General features: G+C 41.7%; 1 protein-coding gene across 1 annotated transcript in view; it reads right to left on the reverse strand.

The window, feature by feature from the left end:
• stk3 (serine/threonine kinase 3 (STE20 homolog, yeast)) overlaps positions 1–20316 on the reverse strand; it is a 459951-nt gene extending 439635 nt beyond the window's left edge. Inside the window, exon 1 of the mRNA XM_067978103.1 lies at positions 20177–20316. Within this exon, the coding sequence (XP_067834204.1) occupies positions 20177–20199 (23 nt within the window). The 5' untranslated portion in view covers positions 20200–20316. The remainder of the gene's footprint in view (positions 1–20176) is intronic.
• Between the last annotated feature and the right edge of the window lie 1647 nt (positions 20317–21963).

Here is a 21963-nt window from a genome sequence, read left to right on the forward strand (position 1 = left end):
ATACTCAGCTACGACCTTCTTCTACAATTGTGCCTCTAGTCTGGTCTCAAAAAAGTCAATTTTCTCTACCTCTTGCCACCTGAACTTGGGGGGACGGTCGAGAGAGTAAACGTATCGAAGGTGACAAATACAAGCTGACAATGGAAACTTATTGACCCTTCATTCAGAACAGTCAATCAACCAATCAATCAATCAGGGCAGTAGATGCCAGCAGTCAAGGTGATTTTTCAATACCCTAGCATATCCAGGAGAGTGTTAAATGTTATCCCTGGAAGATATAGAAATATGTAGAAGTTACAACATGGAAACAGGCCATTGGGTCCAACTAGTCCAAGCCAGTGTTTACCCTTCACACAAGCAAACAGCCCTAATCATGTCTACTATCCTGTGCCCATATCCCTTAATCCCCCTATGTATTTGAATCTTGAATGTTGACAGTTTCTACCTCAACATAAGAATTCCACAACTTCACAGCTCACTGTGTGAAGAAGTTTCCCCTGCCCTCTTAGATTAGTGTTGCATCTATGGCCCCTCAACAACTGGAAACAGTCTTTCTATCTACCCTTTCCCATCCTTTCATATCATACTCTACTCAGCATTGGTCCAAAAAAAATTATTTCCCTCATACCAGACAGCATCCTAGCAAATCTGCATTGTACCCTTCCTAGTGTGGAGCCAAAAACTGCACATAGTATTCGGAGGTCTTATGGTTTTGCATAGGATCATCGTTACCTCTTGGCTTTTATATTCTATACCTCCTATGATTAAAAAAGCTATGGGCTGTTAAAATTTGGAATGCCAATCAACTGGAGGTGCTGCTTTTAATGTCCTTTGAACCTGTACCCCAAATCCCTCTGCTATTGCACAGTACCAAGCCTACTTCCATTCAAAGTATTATTACTGCTTTTTTTTGTTTCTCCCCACTTTACTTTTTAAAAAACACAAATGGATCACAGACTTACTGACTTGACAAGGTGCACGTAGTACAGTATCCTAAAGTCTACTTTAAAGCTCTCCCAAGGTTTAAAGCAAGCATTTACTTTTTCAATATAGACTTCTAGACCGGTCATGGATAACTGTGGATATCTTTTCAGGGTGATCAGTGGAAGTGTTGCTGTAGCTGGACGCACAGGTCTTCACTACTTTTCCCCCTTCCATTAGCTCCACTCTGTCATGGAGAACAACAAAGATTCTGTAATGAGCTTCAAGCAGAGTACGGATTAAAGATTTAAATTGATCAGTTTCTATAAAACAGATGTTTTCACATTAGGCTAGAAAGCACAGTATAGGAACAGAAGTAGGCCATTCAGCCCGCTCCGCTATTTGATAAGATCATGGCTGATCTGTGATCTAACTCCATGTACCTGCCTTTGGCCCATATCCCTCAATACCTTGGGTTGCCAAAAAGCTATCTATCTCAGATTTAAATTTAGCAATTGAGCTAGTGTCAATTGCTGTTTGCGGAAGAGAGTTCCAAACTTCTACAACCCTTTGTGTGTAGAAGTGTTTTCTAATCTCACTCCTGAAAGGTCTGGCTCTAATTTTTTTACTGTGCCCTCCACTCCTAAAATCCCCAACCAGCGGAAATAGTTTCTCTCTATCCACCCTATCCGTTCCCCTTAATATCTTATAAACTTCGATCAGATCACCCCTTAACCTTCGAAACTCTACAGAATACAACCCCAATTTGTGTAATCTCTCCTCATAACTTAACCCTTGAAGTCCAGGTATCATTCTAGTAAACCTACGCTGCACTCCCTCCAAGGCCAATATGTCCTTCCGAAGGTGCGGTGCCCAGAACTGCGCTCAGTACTCCAGGTGCGGTCTAACCAGGGTTTTGTACAGCTGCAGCATAACTTTTGCCCCCTTGTACTCTAGATATAAAGGCCAGCATTCCATTAGCCTTCTTGATTATTTTCTGCACCGGTTCATGACACTTCAATGATCTAATGTACCTGAACCCCGAGGTCCCTTTGGACATCCACTGTTTTTAAACTTTTTACCATTTAGAAAGTACCCTGTTCTATCCTTTTTTGATCCAAAGTGGATGACCTCACATTTGTCTGCATTGAATTCTATTTGCCACAGTTATGCCCATTCACCTAATCTATCAATATCCCTTTGTAATTTTATGTTTTCATCTATACTGCTTACAATGCCACCAATCTTTGTGTCATCGGCAAACTTAGATATGAGACTTTCTATGCCTTCATCCAAGTCATAAATAAATAAATAAAATAATTGAGGCCCCAAGACAGATCCCTGCGGGACTCCACTAGTCACATCCTGCCAATGTGAGTATCTACCCATTATCCCTACTCTCTGTTGCCTTTCGCTCAGCCAACTTCCTAACCAAGTCCGTACTTTTCCCTCGATTCCAAGGGCTTCTGTCTTAGCTAAAAGTCTCTTATGTGGGACTTTATCAAATGCCTTCTGGAAGTCCATATAAATAACATCCATTGACGTTCCCCTGTCCACTACTTTAGTCACTTCTTCAAAAAAAATTCAATCAGGTTTGTCAGGTATGACCTACCTTTCACAAATCCATGCTGGCTCTCTGATTAATTGAAAATTCTCAGTGTTCAGTCACCCTATCCTTCATTATAGACGCCAGCATTTTCCCCACAACAGAGGTTAGGCTAACTGGTCTATAATTCCCTGGTTTCCCCTCTCTCTTTTCTTAAAAAGTGGAGTGATATGTGCAATTTTCCAATCTGGAGGGACGGTTCCTGAATCTAGAGAACTTTGCCGATGCCCTAACTATAATCTTTCAATGTGCTCACCTACTTCCTTTAAAACCCTGGGATGGAAACCATCTGGTCCTGGGGATTTGTCACTCTTTAGTGCTATTATTTTCTTCATTACTGTTGCTTTACTTATGTTAATTTTATCGAGACCCTGTCCCCTGATTCAATATTAGTTTTCTTGGGATTTCCGGCATGCTATCCTCTTTCTACAGTGAATACTGATGCAAAGTAATTGTTCAACATGTCCGCCATTTCCCCATTGTCAGTGACAATATCCCCACTTCCAGTTTTTAAAGGGGCCAACACTGCTCCTGACCACCCTCTTTTTCCTAATATAACAATAGAAGTTCTTCGTATTGGTTTTGATATCCCTTGCAAATTTCTTTTCATACTCTTTGTAGCTCTTACTGTTTTGTGACCTTTGCATCTTTCCCATTTGCCAGGATCTGTGCCATTTTTTGGCCTTTATGTATGCCCTTTCCTTTGGTCTTATACTGTCCCTTGCCAAAAAAAAGCCAACCATGGACAACTAGAGTTTGTGCCCCTCAGGGGTATAAACTGGTTAAGAACATAAGAACATAAGAAATTGGAGCAGGAGTAGGCCAATCGGCCCCTCGAGCCTGCTCCGCCATTCAATAAGATCATGGCTGATCTGATCCCAACCACAAATCTAAAGAACACAAGAAGTCGGAGCAGGACCCGGCCACATAGCCCCTGGGCCCTCTCCGCCACCCACAGGGCATTGACCGATCCGAACTCAGCTTCATGTCCAATTTCCTGCCCGCTCCCCATAACCCCTAATTCCCTTTACTTCTAGGAAACTGTCTATTTCTGTTTTAAATTTATCTAATGATGTAGCTTCCACAGCTTCCTGGGGCAGCAAATTCCACAGACCTACTATCCCCTGAGTGAAGAAGTTTCTCCTCATCTCAGTTTTGAAAGAGCAGCCCCTTATTCTAAGATTATGCCCCCTAGTTCTAGTTTCACCCATCTTTGGGAACATCCTTACTGCATCCACCCGATCAAGACCCTTCACAATCTTATATGTTTCAATAAGATCGCCTCTCATTCTTCTGAACTCCAATGAGTAGAGTCCCAATCTACTCAACCTCTCCTCATATGTCCGCCCCCTCATCCCCGGGATTAACCGAGTGAACCTTCTTTGTACTGCCTCGAGAGCAAGTATGTCTTTTCTTAAGTATGGAGACCAAAACTGTATGCAGTATTCCAGGTGCGGTCTCACCAATACCTTATATAACTGCAGCAATACCTCCTTGTTTTTATATTCTATCCCCCTAGCAATAAAAGCCAACATTCCGTTGGCTTTCTTGATCACCTGCTGCACCTGCATACCAACTTTTTGATTTTCTTGCACTAGGACCCCCAGATCCCTTTGTACTGCAGTACTTTCCAGTCTCTCGCCATTAAGAAAATAACTTGCTCTCTGATTTTTCCTGCCAAAGTGCATAACCTCACATTTTCCAATATTATATTGCATCTGCCAAATCTCCGCCCACTCACCCAGCCTGTCTATATCCCCTTGCAGGTTTTTTATGTCCTCCTCACTCTCCACTTTCCCTCCCATCTTTGTATCATCTGCAAATTTTGATATGTTGCACTCGGTCCCCTCCTCCAAATCGTTAATATAGATTGTAAAGAGTTGGGGACCCAGCACCGACCCCTGTGGAACACCACTGGTTACTGGTTGCCAGTCCGAAAATGAACCATTTATCCCAACTCTCTGCTTCCTGTTTGATAACCAATCCTCCACCCATGCCAGAATATTACCCCCAATCCCGTGATTTTTTATCTTAAGTAATAATCATGTTAAAATGTTTCTTTAAACATTTCCCACTGATCACCATTTTATGCAATTGTTTACCACAGTTTTTCTTCTTGAACTTTTCCCTTATGTACTGAAGTTGTGTATTTTACATTGTTTTCAAGTGTTTTTCCAACTACCCTGAATCAGAAGGTGTCTAAAGCTTTCGACCCTGACCAAAAGTATTTCTAGAAAAAAAACCTGTTGGCTCCAAATGTGAGGTCATCAAATATCAATAAATCAACAGTGATATTCTCTTTCCCCACCCCCAAATGATATTACATAAATCAAAATAAAATCCTGGGTGTTGTTCACAACCCAGGTATGAGAGTCATAAAAACCTGAACAAATGTTATGTTATAGTAATCAAAACAAAATGCAGAAATGATGTTGTCATGAGGCTGCAACACAATCCCATGGCATTAGCCTAAAGACAGCAGACACTTGTAACTTGACAATTTATAGGGGTAGACTAACGGATATGCTGATTTTTGTCAGTTATCATACCTCAGATCCACATACTGCATTCTGTTTATATTATATATTCAAAAGTAATCTGCTGAAAAAAAAAGTTTAATAAGCTGGATTTAAATGGTGAATTCTTCAGAGGTTGGCTCATTCCAGGGAAGATGGAGGCAGTGCAAGTGCAAATTAGACAAATACTATGTAGAGTGGGGTATGAATGTTTATATTCTGTTCAAATTAATTTTCTTCTCATCTTTTTTTCCCCCTACCAATATCCTCCTCTCCACTGAAGGAATTTATTCCTCACTGGGGCAAGATTTCACAGCATCAGGCATCCTCTTGTACAGCAAGTGTCAGGATATGCAATCATGGGAAGCATCACATCCAAGGCCAATGCTGTCATCATTTGAGGTGCACAGTCCCACACACATCCTCTCCCTCATACTACAGGTATGGAGGCCAATTGTAGCCCTCTACTGTCAGCAATCAGTACTGGGAATTGAACCAGGGTCTCAAGTATGCAGTGGGCCAACTTTTAGATGCAGTGAGTCGTTAATTTTTCTTTTCAAAACTTCTTAGTAATTAAAAATGCAATGTAATTTCCATGAAGTGGAAAATAAAAACTTAGATCATAAACAGCTTTAACACTGACAATGCAGGGCAACCTTGGGTAGCAGAACTCCAAAAATAAACAAATGACAGACAACAGGAGTTTTAGTTGCAACAGTGAGTTTCAGCTTAGAAAAGTCATAGGTTACAGATTTTGTCATTCCCTGGTATTAGTTATTTATAACATACATGATTTTAATTTTAAAATTGGTTTTTTTTCAGAATGAGGTACTTTTAATGCATGTGAAATTCACTTTAGGGAATTAGCATTTGTTGAAAAATGATAGTTGCCAGATTATTGTTTCATAAATATTTACATTGACACCCGTTTCCAATATTTTTCTTGTAAAATTTGAAAATTATATATTTTTTCTCCTTTCGCTTGTGCTTTCAGTTTAACATACATAATTTGGTTGGTGTGCAGTACAGTACAAGGCTGCAACATAATCAAGGAGTTTGGATGATATAATAATGCATAACCACAAAGCTTCAGCAGTTTGTAATGGGCATAAGTCAAGGCTCTGTTTAATCCTCATAACAGAACTAATAACATAGCAGCTAAGTTATTTTGGACATGCGAGTGATCACATAACTGAAGTCACTGACTACTGTTTACAATACAGGACCAGTTAAGATGAAAATCAGGTGACAAAGGTCAGTTAAATAGAGGAAAAGTAATACTAGGAAGTTACATAGCCACCATATAGTAAAATCAGACACTCAAGCAACCACAAAGGTAGTTATCTCATCAAGGAGTTCAAACCTTGAAGATTGTAACAGTCATTTGAACCCAAACACAAAACAATTACACTAGAATGACCCACAAATATTCCCGCTTTATCATATACAGAGGTCAATTATTCCATTTTGAAATCAAAGAATTGTTACAGCACAGGAAGAGGCCATTCAGTCCATGCCAGCTCTTTGTAAGAGCAATCCAGTTAGTCCCATACCCCTGATCTTTCTCCATAGTCCTGCAAATTTTCCCCTCCCCCCTCATTTATCCAATTCCTTTTTGAAAGCCACGATTGAATCTGCTTCCACCACCCTTTCAGGCAGCACATTCCAGATCATAACTCGCCGAGTAAAAAAAAGTCTTTCCTCATGTTGCCTTTGGTGCTTTTGCCAATCACCTTAAGTCTGTGTCCTCTGGTTCGTGACCCTTCCACCAACGGGAATGGTTTCTCTATTTACTTTATCTAAACCCTTCATGATTTTGAACACTTCTGCTACCAAATCTCCTCTGCTCCAAGGAGAACCCCCCCCAGCTTCTCTAATCTATCCACATAACTGAACTCCCTCATCCCTGGAACCATTCTAGTAAATCTTTTCTGCACCCTAAGGCCTTCAGATCCTTCCTAAAGTGCAGTGCCCAGAACTGAACACAGTACTCCAGTTGTGGCCAAACCAGTGTTTTATAAAGAGGTTCAACATAACTTCCTTGCTTTTGTACTCTTATGCCTCTATTTCTAGAGACCAGGATCCCTTATGATTTTTAAACTGCTTTCTCAACCTGCCCTGCCACCTTCAAAGATTTGTGCATGTATATCCCCAGGTTTCTCTGTTCCTGCACCCCTTCAGAATTGTACCATTTATTTCATATTGCTTCTCCTCGTTCTTCCTGCCAAAATGTATCTCTGTGCACTTCTCTGCATTAAATTTCATCTGCCATGTGTCTGCCCATTCCACCAGTCTGTCAGTCTATGTCCTCTTGATATCTATTACTATCCTCCTCACTGTTTACTACATTTCCAAGTTTTATATCATCTGCAAATTCTGAAATGGTGCCTTGTACACCCAAGTCCAAGTCATTAACATATCAAAAAAAGTGGTCCTGCTACCAACCCCTTAGAAACATCATTGTATAACCTTCCTCTAGTCTGAAAAACAACCAGTCACCACTACTGTTTCCTGTCATATAGCCAATTTCGTATCCATGCTGCCGCTGCCCCTTTTAATCCAATAGGCTTCAACTTTGCTGACTAGCCTATTACATGGCACTTTATTAAACGCCTTTTGGAAGTCCATTTACACCACATCAGGCACCTTACCCTCATCAACCCTCTGATACCTCAATCAAGGTAGTTAAACACAATTTGCCTTTAACAAATCATGCTGGCTTTCCTTTATTAATCCACACTTGTCCAAGTGGCTATTAATTGTCCCCAATTATCATTCCTAAAAGCTTCCCCACCACCAAGGTTAAACTGACTGGCCTGTAGTTGCCAGATTTATCCTGGCACCATTTTTTTGAACAAGGGTGTAACATTTGCAAGTTAGTTTGCCAACAGTGAGGACAAGGGTGATTGGCAAGCATGATAGAATACTGGCACCAAAGCTTTTGATGAACTGAAGTTTAGAGGGTGGATTGGAAGCCAGCCAAGAAAGCACTGACAATGAATTCTGGAGGTGACTAATGGGTGGGTGAGGGTTTCAGAGGCCGATGGGGGAAAATTCACAACTTAATCACATCATATTCAGTTGAAAGCAGTTCCCTGCAAATTTAATCAAATAATTATCAACAATGGATTACAATGATTTATACCATCAGTTCCTGGTCAGGCCAGGAACCTATCCTCATAAATAGGGGTCCTTATTATGGAAGCAACCCAAAGCATAATCTGCTGGAAGTAAAAAGTGGAAGACAAGGGTTGCCTCATGTACCATAGGCACTGAAGATAAAAGATACTAAATCAGTTAATTTTCCCACACTCTGATCCACTAGTGGATTTTTTTTTAAATTATACAGTAAAGACAAGAATGATTTGAAAAAAAAACTATTTCAAAAACAAGAACTGCGATCTGCAAATGTGCTTTTATATTACTGCACTACCACTGACATCCAACACATGGCTCACAACTGACGGCACTTCCCAGTATAAATCACCCAAGCTATCTTGGTCTGGCGTGGATCTATGAACTTTCTGTTGGAACCATCTACTCCATAGGTCCAATCAGACCACAGGGGACTGGAAATATAAAAATGCAAGAGTGATAAAGAAAACATCAAGCCACAATGTAGTAGCACTTCAAAGTACCCTCGTAACACCAGTTTCACAAGAATAGTTTTTGACTGTAAAAATTTTATGATGTCATTTGGTTTCACACTATTGAGATTAAAAAAGTGAAAAGAAAAACAAAAACACTCATGAACTTAAATACGTGGTAATGCAATTTTTTAAAAATTCTTCAGAGGTAACAATGCTTCACAATCTCTGCAACAAACGCAAGGACTGAACTACAAGTGCGATTACATGAATCGCAATTTTAGTAACAAGAGTATTCCTCTGCAATGGTAGAAATTGGCAGCTGACAGACGGTAGCCTCGGAGTCAGAAGGTTTTCGCTTCAAGCCCCACTCCAATGCATCATCTAAAAATCGATACTGCGCAGTGCTGAGGGAGTTCTGTATTGCAAGAAATGTCAAACATACAAAAACAGGAAAAGACCATCAGGCCCGCTCCATCCAGACAAGATGCAGCCTCACACACCATCAATCTACTCCCCTTACCTCCATCATCATTCAATCTCCCAAGGGAGACAAGAAACCAGGGAAGAAAAACTGTCCAATTTAAGAAAAACCATTAAAAATTCCTGAGTCTCTAAGGCAATCAAGTTTCAGGAGACAGTGATAACTTAGTCTTCCTATTTTAATCTACTGCATCTTTCAGATGATATCTTAAATCCAGTTTGCCTGTTCAGGCACCAAAGAAGAGAAGGGAGCTTCCCCAATCTCCTGGCCAACATTCCTTCCTCAAGCAACATCGCCGAAAAAAAAAGGCAGACTAACTAGTCATTCATCCCGTTTGAGAGACCTTGCTGTGTGCAAGTTAGCTGCTGCATATATCTACCCAACAGCAACTACACTTCAAAAAAAAAGTTAGTTGTGAAGCAATTTGGGACATCCTGCAGATGTGATAAATGAAAGTTATTTATTTCCCCCTTGTAAATCTTTTTAAAAATATTTTGTTTTAGAGATTGTGTTATTTTGCTACTTATGCTTTTTCATCCCAGTGAATGATGAGTCATTATAATTTCGATGGTTAATCTGGGAGGTCATTCAGAGAGTTGGGCTAATTTAACAGTGCATTTTATTCATTTTCATAGAAAATAGGAGCAAGAGTAGGCCATTCAGCCCTTCGGGCCTGCTCCGCCATTCAAAACGATCATGGCTGATCGTCTAACTCAGTACCCTGTTCCTGCTTTTTCCCCATATCCCTTAATCCCTTTAGCATTAAGAAATATATCTATCTCCTTGAATACATCTAATGACTTGGCCTCCACTGCTTCCCCATATCCCTTTAGCATTAAGAAATATATCTATCTCCTTCTTGAATACATCTAAAGACTTGGCCTCCACTGCCTTTTGGAGAGAATTCCACAGGTTCACCACCCTGAGTGAAGAAATTTCTCCTCATAAGAACATAAGAACATAAGAACATAAGAACATAAGAAATTGGAGCAGGAGTAGGCCAATCGGCCCCTCGAGCCTGCTCCGCCATTCAATAAGATCATGGCTGATCTGATCCCAACCACAAATCTAAAGAACACAAGAAGTCGGAGCAGGACCCGGCCACATAGCCCCTGGGCCCTCTCCGCCACCCACAGGGCATTGACCGATCCGAACTCAGCTTCATGTCCAATTTCCTGCCCGCTCCCCATAACCCCTAATTCCCTTTACTTCTAGAAAACTGTCTATTTCTGTTTTAAATTTATTTAATGATGTAGCTTCCACAGCTTCCTGTGGCAGCAAATTCCACAGACCTACCACCCTCTGAGTGAAGAAGTTTCTCCTCATCTCAGTTTTGAAAGAGCAGCCCCTTATTCTAAGATTATGCCCCCTAGTTCTAGTTTCACCCATCTTTGGGAACATCCTTACTGCATCCACCCGATCAAGACCCTTCACAATCTTATATGTTTCAATAAGATCGCCTCTCATTCTTCTGAACTCCAATGAGTAGAGTCCCAATCTACTCAACCTCTCCTCATATGTCCGCCCCCTCATCCCCGGGATTAACCGAGTGAACCTTCTTTGTACTGCCTCGAGAGCAAGTATGTCTTTTCTTAAGTATGGAGACCAAAACTGTATGCAGTATTCCAGGTGCGGTCTCACCAATACCTTATATAACTGCAGCAATACCTCCTTGTTTTTATATTCTATCCCCCTAGCAATAAAAGCCAACATTCCGTTGGCTTTCTTGATCACCTGCTGCACCTGCATACCAACTTTTTGATTTTCTTGCACTAGGACCCCCAGATCCCTTTGTACTGCAGTACTTTCCAGTCTCTCGCCATTAAGAAAATAACTTGCTCTCTGATTTTTCCTGCCAAAGTGCATAACCTCACATTTTCCAATATTATATTGCATCTGCCAAATCTCCGCCCACTCACCCAGCCTGTCTATATCCCCTTGCAGGTTTTTTATGTCCTCCTCACTCTCTACTTTCCCTCCCATCTTTGTATCATCTGCAAATTTTGATATGTTGCACTCGGTCCCCTCCTCCAAATCGTTAATATAGATTGTAAAGAGTTGGGGACCCAGCACCGACCCCTGTGGAACACCACTGGTTACTGGTTGCCAGTCCGAAAATGAACCATTTATCCCAACTCTCTGCTTCCTGTTCGATAACCAATCCTCCACCCATGCCAGAATATTACCCCCAATCCCGTGATTTTTTATCTTAAGTAATAATCTTTTATGTGGCACCTTGTCGAATGCCTTCTGGAAGTCTAAATACACTATGTCCACTGGTTCCCCTTTATCCACCCTATACGTTATATCCTCGAAGAACTCAAGCAAATTTGTCAGACATGACTTCCCCTTCATAAAGCCATGCTGACTTTGTCCTATTAAATTATGCTTATCTAAATGTTCCGTTACTGTCTCCTTAATAATAGACTCCAAAATTTTACCCACCACAGATGTTAAGCTAACTGGCCTATAATTTCCAGCCTTCTGCCTACTACCCTTTTTAAATAACGGTGTTACATTAGCAGTTTTCCAATCTGCCGGGACCTCTCCTGAGTCCAGGGAATTTTGGAAAACTATCACCAAAGCATCCACAATCCCCACTGCCACTTCCCTCAAGACCCTAGGATGGAAGCCATCAGGTCCAGGGGATTTATCCGCCTTGAGTCCCATTATTTTACTGAGTACCATCTCTTGAGTGATTTTAATCGTATTTAGCTCCTCCCCCCCGAGAGTCCCCTGTTTGTCCAGTGTTGGGATATTCTTAGTGTCCTCTACTGTAAAGACTGAAACAAAATATTTGTTCAGCATTTTTGCCATCTCCATGTTTCCCACCATTAATTTCCCGGTCTCTTCCTCTAAGGGACCTATGTTTGCCTTAGCCACCCTTTTTCTTTTTATATAACTATAGAAACTCTTGCTATCTGTTTTTATATTTTTTGCTAATTTCTTTTCATAATCTAACTTCCCTTTCTTAATCAATCCTTTAGTTACTTTTTGCTGTCTTTTGAAGAATTCCCAATCTTCTATCCTCCCACTAAGTTTGGCTACCTTATATGTCCTTGTTTTTAGTCGGATACTATCCTTGATTTCTTTACTTAGCCACGGGTGGCTGTCATTTCTTTTACACCCTTTTTTCTTCAGTGGAATATATTTATTTTGAAAGTTGTAAAATAACTCCCTAAATGAACACCACTGCTCATGTACCGTCTTACCCTTTAATCTATTTTCCCAGTCCACTTTAATCAATTCCGCTCTCATACCATCATAGTCTCCTTTATTCAAGCTCAGTACGCTTGTTTGAGAATCAACCTTCTCACCCTCTAATTGGATATGGAATTCAACCATGTTGTGGTCGCTCGTTCCAAGGGGATCCTTAACTAGGACATTATTAATTAATCCTGACTCATTACACAGGACCAGGTCCAAGGTTGCCTGCCCCCTTGTAGGATCAGTTACATACTGCTCAAGAAATCCATCCCTGATGCACTCAATGAACTCGTCCTCAAGGCTGCTCTGCCCAATTTGATTTGTCCAGTTAATATGATAATTAAAATCCCCCATAATTATGGCTGTTCCCTTATTACATGCCCCGACTATCTCCTGATTAATACTTCTTCCAGCAGAGTTGCAACTATTAGGAGGCCTATATACTATGCCCACTAATGTTTTTTTTCCCTTATTATTCCTTATCTCCACCCAAACTGTTTCATTATCTTGATGCTTTGTTCCAATATCATTTCTCTGTATTACAGTGATTCCTTCCTTTATTAACATAGCCACCCCACCTCCCCTTCCTTCCTGCCTGTCCTTCCTGATTGTTAAATACCCTGGCATATTTAATTCCCAGTCGTTGTCACCCTGCAGCCATGTTTCTGTAATGGCCACAAGATCATACCCATACGTAGTTATTTGTGCCGTTAACTCGTCCATTTTATTACGAATGCTACGTGCATTCAGATAAAGAACTTTCAAATCTGTTTTGTGATGCTTAGTTCCTGCTTTTTCCTTTTTTAACACTTTACCTATTACTCCATACCTTCTGTCTCTTCCTGTTACGCTTTCCTCTCTCTCCCTGCTCAGGTTCCCAACCCCCTGCCACTTTAGTTTAAACCCTCCCCAACAGCACTAGCAAACACTCCTCCTAGGACAGCGGTCCCGGCCCTGCCCAGGTGCAGACCGTCCGGTTTGTACTGGTCCCACCTCCCCCAGAACCGTTTCCAGTGTCCCAGGAATTTGAATCCCTCCCCCTTGCACCATTCCTCTAGCCACGTATTCATTTGAAATATCCTCCTATTTCTACTCTGACTAGCACGTGGCACTGGCAGCAATCCTGAGATTACTACCTTTGAGGTCCTATTTTTTAATTTACCTCCTAACTCCCTATATTCTGCTTTTAGGACCTCATCCCCTTTTTTACCTATATCGTTGGTGCCTATGTGCACCACGACAGCTGGCTGTTCGCCCTCCCCCTCCAAAATGTTCTGTAGCCGCTCCGAGACATCCTTGATCCTTGCACCAGGGAGGCAACACACCATCCTGGAGTCTCGGTTGCGGCCGCAGAAACGCCTGTCTATTCCCCTTACAATTGAGTCCCCTATCACTATAGCTCTGCCACTCTTTTTCCTCCCAGCCTGTGCAGCAGAGCTACCCGTGGTGCCAGGAAGTTGGCTGCTGCTGCCTTCCCCTGATAAGTGATCCCCCCCAACAGCATCCAAAGTGGCATATCTGTTTGAGAGGGGGATGGCCACAGGGGACCCCTGCACTACCTGCCTGCATCTCTTACTCTTCCTGGTGGTCACCCATTCACTTCCTGCCTGTATACCCTTTACCTGCGGTGTGACCAACTCGCTAAACGTGCTATCCACGAGTTTCTCTGCATCGCGGATGCTCCACAGTGAGTCCACCCGCAGCTCCAGCTCCGAGATACGATCGGTCAGTAGCTGCAGGTGGACACACTTCCCGCACACATGGTCGGGAGGGACACTGGTAGTGTCCATGACTTCCCACATCTTGCAGGAGGAGCATATCACGGGTGCGAGGTCTGCTGCCATGACTTGCCTTAGCTGAGTTACCCCTTTTAAATTACGTTGAAATTAGAAAATGTTAACTATACCAGGGACCTAGGTTCACTAAAAAAAAAACACTATCTGCTATAAAACCTGCAGATCTTCCCTTTCTTATTACTTTACTGACAGTAAAATGGTAGAAATACTCACCTGAACCTACTCACCAATCAGCTGCCTCCCCTGTGCCGCGTCACTTTATGACTGGTGACGTCACCCCGAACTCTGCCGCTGGTCTCAGAGTCTCGCTCTCAGAGTAAGCTCTGGTCTCGCTCTCTCCGCGCTGTTTATATCTCCGCTCTGGTCTCGCTCTTTACCGCCGCTCACCGCTCTCAGGAAAAGCAAGGCAAAGCAGCACCTCCTTCCCCCACTTTACCAAACTCCCACACGTACCGAACTCTCAGCACACTATGTTGTCCTCACACCGTGCTGTCCTGTTCTAAATGGCATACCCTGTATCCTGAGACTGTGACCCCTGGTTATGGATTCCCCAGCCATCGGGAACATCCTCCCTGCGTCTAGTCTGTCTAGTCCTGTTAGAATTTTATATGTATTGATGAGATCACCTCTCATTCTTCTAAACTCTAGTGAATATAGGCCTAGTCGACCCAATCTCTCCTCATACATCAGTCCTGCCATCCCAGGAATCAGTCTAGTGTTTCATTTTGGGTCCCTTACCCCTGATGTAGCTGGCAGTCATTATTGTAGATGCTTGGGCAGCTGATGTGTGCTGACATCCACAGTGAAAAGTTAAGGTCTGTAATAGTTATGTAGTTGATCAAATGATAATCTACGGTGGATTAAAACTGTTCTTTCCCAGGAATTATACATCAGCTACAGAACATAATTTGATAAACTTGCATGATTTTTTTTCAAAAAATATACTTTATTCATAAAATTTGCAGCAGTACATTGCATGATAAGTGATTAGACATTATACCTTTGCTGTGGATGTCATAATCACAGATCAACTGCCTAAGCCTCTATAATAACCTCTCTATCACACTAATGGAAAACAAGGGACCCAAGATGAAACAGAATTTTCCTATAAAACACCACATTACATCAATATTAAAAATCTGGTGTAGGGAACACATTCTCTGTCCACAAAAGTTAATTCCTGTTGACAGACATGATCAAAAATCATGACAACATTTAGCCATGTAAATTGCCAGGTCAGTATTTCCTATTCAATCTGCTATGTCAACTGTTCCAATGTAGTTGGAACCTCTGGCTCTTACATGGCTCTGTGAAGCAAGATTCAAGGGTTTCTCCTAATTGCATCCATATAGATTATGTCACACATTAACTGACTATGGGCAACACACTGGCATTATAAAACTTTGTTGAATTGGAGTAATGAACCAGATTTAGTTAACAGCTCAACTGTGCATGAACATCTATCCACTAGTGATCATAACATGAGTTGTTCAATGTAGTGTTTGAAAGGGGGAAAAAAGTGAATCAGCTGCAAAGAGTCTAGACTTCAATGGGATGAGACAGACGGTCCACAGTAAACTGGGCAAAATGACTGATTATGATCAGTGGGAAATGTTTAAAACATTTAACGTGATACAGAATCGGTTTATACCCCAAGGGGCAAGAACTCTACTTGCCAAAAAAAACCAGCCATGGACAACTAAAGAGGTAAGGGAAGTATAAGACATAAGGAAAGGGCATACTAAAAGGCAAAAAATGCCTGGCGAATGGGAAAGATACAAAGATGAACAAAGGGTCACAAAACAGATAGTAAAGGCTACAAAAAGAGTGTATGAAAAGAAACTCGCAAGGGATATCAAAACCAATACAAAGAACTTTTATAGTTATATTAGGAAAAAAAGAGGGCGGTCAGGAGCAGTGTTGGCCCCTTAAAAACTGGAAGTGGGGATATTGTCATTGATAATGGGGAAATGGCGGACATGTTGAACAATTACTTTGCGTCAGTATTTACAGTAGAAAAGAGAGGATAGCATGCCAGAAATCCCAAGAAAACTAATATTGAATTGGGGGACAGGGACTTGATAAAATTAACATAAGTAAAGCAACAGTAATGAAGAAAACAATAGCACTAAGGAGTGACCAATCCCCAGGACCAGATGGTTTCCATCCCAGGGTTTTAAAGGAAGTAGGTGAGCACATTGCAGATGCCCTAACTATAATCTTTCAAAGTTCTCTAGATTCAGGAACTGTCCCTCTCGATTGGAAAATTGCACATATCACTCCACTTTTTAAGAAAGGAGAGAGAGGGAAACCAGGGAATTATAGACCAGTTAGCCTAACATCTGTTGTGGGGAAAATGCTGGCATCTATAATTAAGGATAGGGTGACTGAACACCGAGAATTTTCAATTAATCAGAGAAAGCCAGCATGGATTTGTGAAAGGTAGGTCATGCCTGACAAACCTGATTGAATTTTTTGAAGAAGTGACTAAAGTAGGGGTCAGGGGAATGTTATTTACATGGACTTCCAGAAGGCATTTGATACAGTCCGACATAAGAGACTGTTAGCTAAGATAGAAGCCCATGGAACAGAGGGAAAAGTACGGACTTGGTTAGGAAGTTGGCTGAGCAAAAGGCGACAGAGAGTAGGGATAATGGGAAGGTACTCACATTGGCAGGATGTGACTAGTGGAGTCCCGCAGGGATCTGTCTTGGGGCCTCAATTATTCACAATATTTATTAATGACTTAGATGAAGGCATAGAAAGTCTCATATCTAAGTTTGCTGATGACACAAAGATTGATGGCACTGTAAGCAGTGTAGATGAAAACATAAAATTACAAAGCGATATTGATAGATTAGGCAAATGGGCAAAATTGTGGCAAAAGGAATTCAATGCAGACAAATGTGAGGTCATCCACTTTGGATCAAACAAGGATAGAACAGGGTACTTTCTAAATGGTAAAAAGTTAAAAACTGTGGCTGTCCAAAGGGACTTAGGGGTTCAGGTACATAAATCATTGAAGTGTCATGAACAGGTGCAGAAAATAATCAAGGCAGCTAATGGAATGCTGACCTTTATATCTAGATGACTAGAGTACAAGGGGGCAGAACTTATGCTGCAGCTGTACAAAACCCTAGTTAGACTGCACCTGGAGTACTGTGAGCAGTTCTGGGCACCGCACCTTCAGAAGGATATATCGGCCTTGGAGGGAGTGCAGCGTAGGTTTACTAGAATGATACCTGGACTTCAAGGGTTAAGTTACGAGGAGAGATTACACAAATTGGGGTTGTATTCTCTGGAGTTTAGAAGGTTAAGGGGTGATCGAAGTTTAAAAGATATTAAGGGGAACAGATAGGGTGGATAGAGAGAAACTATTTCCGCTGGTTGGGCATTCTAGGACTAGGGGGCAGAGTCCAAAAATTAGAGCCAGACCCTTCAGGAGTGAGATTAGAAAACATTTCTACACAAGGGTGGTAGAAGTTTGGAACTCTCTTCCGCAAACTGTAATTGATACTAGCTCAATTGCTAAATTTAAATCTGAGATAGATAGCTTTTTGGCAACCAAAGGTATTAAGGGATATGGGCCAAAGGCAGGTACATGGAGTTAGATCACAGATCAGCCATGATCTTATCAAATGTCACAGCAGGCACGAGGGGCTGAACGGCCTACTCCTGTTCCTATGGAGGGAATTCAAAACAGTGACATCATCTCATGGATCAGGTGTTAGTTAGGAACTGGTCAAGCTTCATTCTCATGGTTTATGATGCCTGCTGAAGCATTTAATCAAGTTACTACCCTGAAATTACCATGTAATTTTCTCCCCTCTGGGAAGGCAATCCATAATGCAATACATGACTATTTACTGGAGGCACTTTCTTATATTAAAAAAAGATATACAGAGGAAGTACAGTCCAGGGGTGTACTTTTTAAATTCAAAGTACACCCCCTTTTATAGAATAAAATGAGAAAACTTATTTAACTTTAACATTTTTTGAGAATATCAATTTTTCTGCTGCTATGGAAAACCTAAAAAATCTCACTCCCTGGTTGGCTGCTCACATAACGTTTATTATGGGCAGCATCTCTATTGCAAACAGAGGCTAGAAAACATCCAACCCTAGGAAACCACATTTCACAGCCTATTGCCTGGTTTCCAGGGATATGTTGTCTTTGGAGTAGTCCTCAAACTATTTGAACTCCAATTTCCCCACACGCTGCTTGCAATTGAGTTGCTACCTATAACTCAATTTGAATGATCTAGTGGAGGCAGGCCCTACTGGAAGGAAATTTTACATTTAAAAAAAGTTGACAGACTGATGAGGGCTAACCTTAAATGTATATTAAAAAAATCACTCCCCATAGATTTTAATTTTAAGAAAACATGGAACAAGAAAGCCATTCAAGTCTTCAAGCTCACACCATCTCCATATTGTACTTGGCCCTTCCTGAGAACTAAAATTTCACCCTCACCAATGGAGCACAAGGAGAGCCTTCCCTCCTACTGCCATCTCCATTCAGGCTGCTATAGTACTACTCTTAAATAGAGTACCCCAAGATCTAAAAAGGACAATCCTTCTTTGCAAAACCTCCTCCACCAAAGCTACTTCATGGAGTGGAGCACAATTGATTCTCACCCTATGACACCTCTTCAGTAGCAAAGCCACTTTTAAGGGCTGCTGGTGTAAGGAGAGGAGGTTGTTATGTAGTGGTCAATTGCCCATCTTTTGTGCAGTCAACTTTTCCTAGTCACATGGGGGCTAGGCAACCCACTGGAGTCTCCTTGTGTTAGCCTTGGCTTTGTGGTACCACTCTCACCTGAGAGAGAAGGTCATGGGTTCAAATCCTATTCTACAGACTTGAACACATAATCCAGGCTGTCACTTAAGTGGCATACTGAGGGAGTGCTGCACTGCTGGAGGTGCCATCTTCCAGATGAGACATGGTTAAACAGACCCTGTCTGCCTTCTGAAGTGGACACAAGATCCAATGACAGTATTCAAAGAGCCGGGGACCTCAATCAGTGTACTAGCCAACATTTATTCCTCAACCAACATCACCAAAAACAGCTTACCTCATCATTTATCTCATTCCTTTCTGTGGAACCTGCCAGTGCCAAAATTGGGAGTCACACACACCTATATTACAACTGTGACTGCACTTGAAAAGTACTTCATTGGTTATGAAGTGCTTCATGACATCCTGTAGATGCAAACTACATTGTATGCAAGCAAGTTTGTTCTTTTAACCAAAGTATTTAATGTCCTTTGACAAGGTGCCGCAAAGTTTTGTTTTTCTTCACCAAAGTACCACCCACAAAGTGAAAGCAAATGAATGACTAGTGCACCCATACTACCAACTGCCCTCCCACCATGGCACTAAGGTGCCAAAAATCAGCAGCTATCATAGTCCACCTAAGTTAATTAACCTCATCAGCACTTATCCTTGCAAGGCCCCCCAGTCAGTAAGTCCCACACCATTTTAGTCCTGGAAACCCTGTCAACAAAACCAATTAATGAAAAAAGTTAAAGAACTTACATTGCATTTATATAGCACTTTGCACAACTTCAAGACATCCCAAAGCACTTTACAGCCAATGAAGTACTTTTGAAATGTAGTCACTGTTGTAATGTAGGGAAACGCAGCAGCCAATTTGCACACAGCAAGATCTCACGGGCAACAATGTGGTAATGACCAGATAATCTGTTGTTTTTTTTTTAAAAGTGTTGTTTGAGAAATAAATATTGGCCAGGGCACTATGGAGAATTTAAGGAATAATGATGATGATGATCAGAAAACATTCACTTCTATTTGAACCACAATAAGCATTATTTAAAACACTGGAATTTTATTGCCCCATTGGCTGATTTCATCGGGCTCAAACACTAAATCACCAAGAAAAACCACAAACAAAGTCAACAAAAAATTAAACTGAAAAATCACAACTTGTGTCTGAAATCACGTCCATTCTTCCTGTAAACACGGATCGCATTGCATACATTCGACATGAATGCCCCTGCCCCTCCTCAGAAGGGGGAAGGGTGGCGGTTGTCACTACCTTTTTGGCGCCGACTGCTCCATTGTTGTGATTACGCCTTTTAAACGTGCGACGGTTAGAATGGCAGTTGCAACGGCTCTCTTTTAAACTCCCATCCTCGCGCACAGCCGCTGCCGGGGTCGCGTGACGTCGCTCAACCTAACCTGCTGCTCCTGCGGCACCCTCGCCCCCCAAATCGACATCTGATTGGTTCCCACTCCGGAAGTTACTAGCTCCGACGCGCTGTTTGTGTTGCTGGAAGGAGCTGCCGTTTCAAGTTAGGGTGATCCAGCACCATCAATAGGGTTGGGAAGGTTTGGAGCAGAATAGAGGATTCTGGGATCTTGTGACAATGGAAGTATTGATAGAGATATGTTTATAGTTAAACTTTTTTTTTGGAAAAAATGCAGAAATGTTATTGAAACAGAAGAGTCTTTCTTGTAATTGCTGTCTTCTTCAGTAATTGGGTGTATGTTATGTAATGGGCATCTGTTTACAGACCTAGCCAGTTTTCCATTTCCTTTATGAGAAACCAAGTGAAGGACGAACAAACCTATAGACTAGGGTTGCCAACCTTCCAGGATTGTCCTGGGGTCTCCAGGAATTAAAGATTAATCTCCAAGCCATTGCAACATAGGAACATAGGACATAGGAACATAGGACAGAGGAATATAGGAACAGGAGTAGGCCATTCAGCCCCTCGTGCCTGCTCCGCCATTTGATAAGATCATGGCTGATCTGTGATCTAGCTCCATGTACCTGCCTTTGGCCCATATCCCTTAATACCTTTGTTGCAAGGAGCAACACCCAGGAGAAAAATAATAGGGGCATTTAAAAAAACTGTGTATTTTTTCATTTTCTTCGAACAGTTAAAGGCTATTTTACTGGGTGGGGCAGTTGGAGACTGAGATCATGTAATGAATACGTCCAACCAGAATTGGCAGCCCAAATGTAGAGTGGACCAACATCAAGGTTTAAAAGAGTGTAGGAGAAGATGAGTAAAGCAGGGAGCAGTGATCAAGTGACACAAAACTTAGGTTTTTAAAACATGAGTTTGCACAGGATGCAAAGCTTTGGGGCAGGTAAGGAATTCCACACATTTGAAGTCATGGGAAAATATGAGTTGGAATAGGATACAGTTTGATGAATCTTGATTTCAACACAATGAGAATGCAGGGAGGAGGAAAAGTGTGTGTGGGGTGTGAATTTGAACCTTCGAGGAAATAAGATAAGAGGAAAGTATGGAGAAGCACTGACCATAATAATAATATAAAACAAAATAGAGAAGGAAAAGATAGATTACAACGGAGCAAAGTCAGGTGCTAGAGGTGAGGAAATCATCCCCCATCAGAAGACAAACATTTTCTTGTGTTTTTCTCCCCCCACGAGTGCAAGTTAAGTTTTAATATCTTCTCTGCAGTATTGGATGTACTTAGGCTTTATTAGAGTTGAGAGTTTTGAGGAGCAAAGAAATATTTGGCGTGGAAGAAGCAGCTAAGCTGCTAAGATTCAGCCTTGGCTCAGTGGGTAGCACTCTCGCCTCTGAGGCTGAAGGATGTGGGTTCATAGTCCCGCTCCAGGGGCCTGAGCACATAATCCATGTCGCCACTTCAGTGCCGTACTGAGGGAATACTGCACTGTCGGAGGTGCCATCTTTTGGATGAGACATGAAACTGAGATCCCGTTCGCCCTCTCAAGTAGATGTAAAATATGCCATTGCACTATTTTGAAGCAGAGCAGGGGAGTTCTCCCCTGGCCAATATTTATCCTTCAACCAACATTACAAAAACAGATTGGTCATTATTTTT

The sequence above is a fragment of the Heptranchias perlo genome, chromosome 3 (genome assembly GCF_035084215.1).
Source record: "Heptranchias perlo isolate sHepPer1 chromosome 3, sHepPer1.hap1, whole genome shotgun sequence".
NCBI lineage: Eukaryota > Metazoa > Chordata > Chondrichthyes > Hexanchiformes > Hexanchidae > Heptranchias > Heptranchias perlo.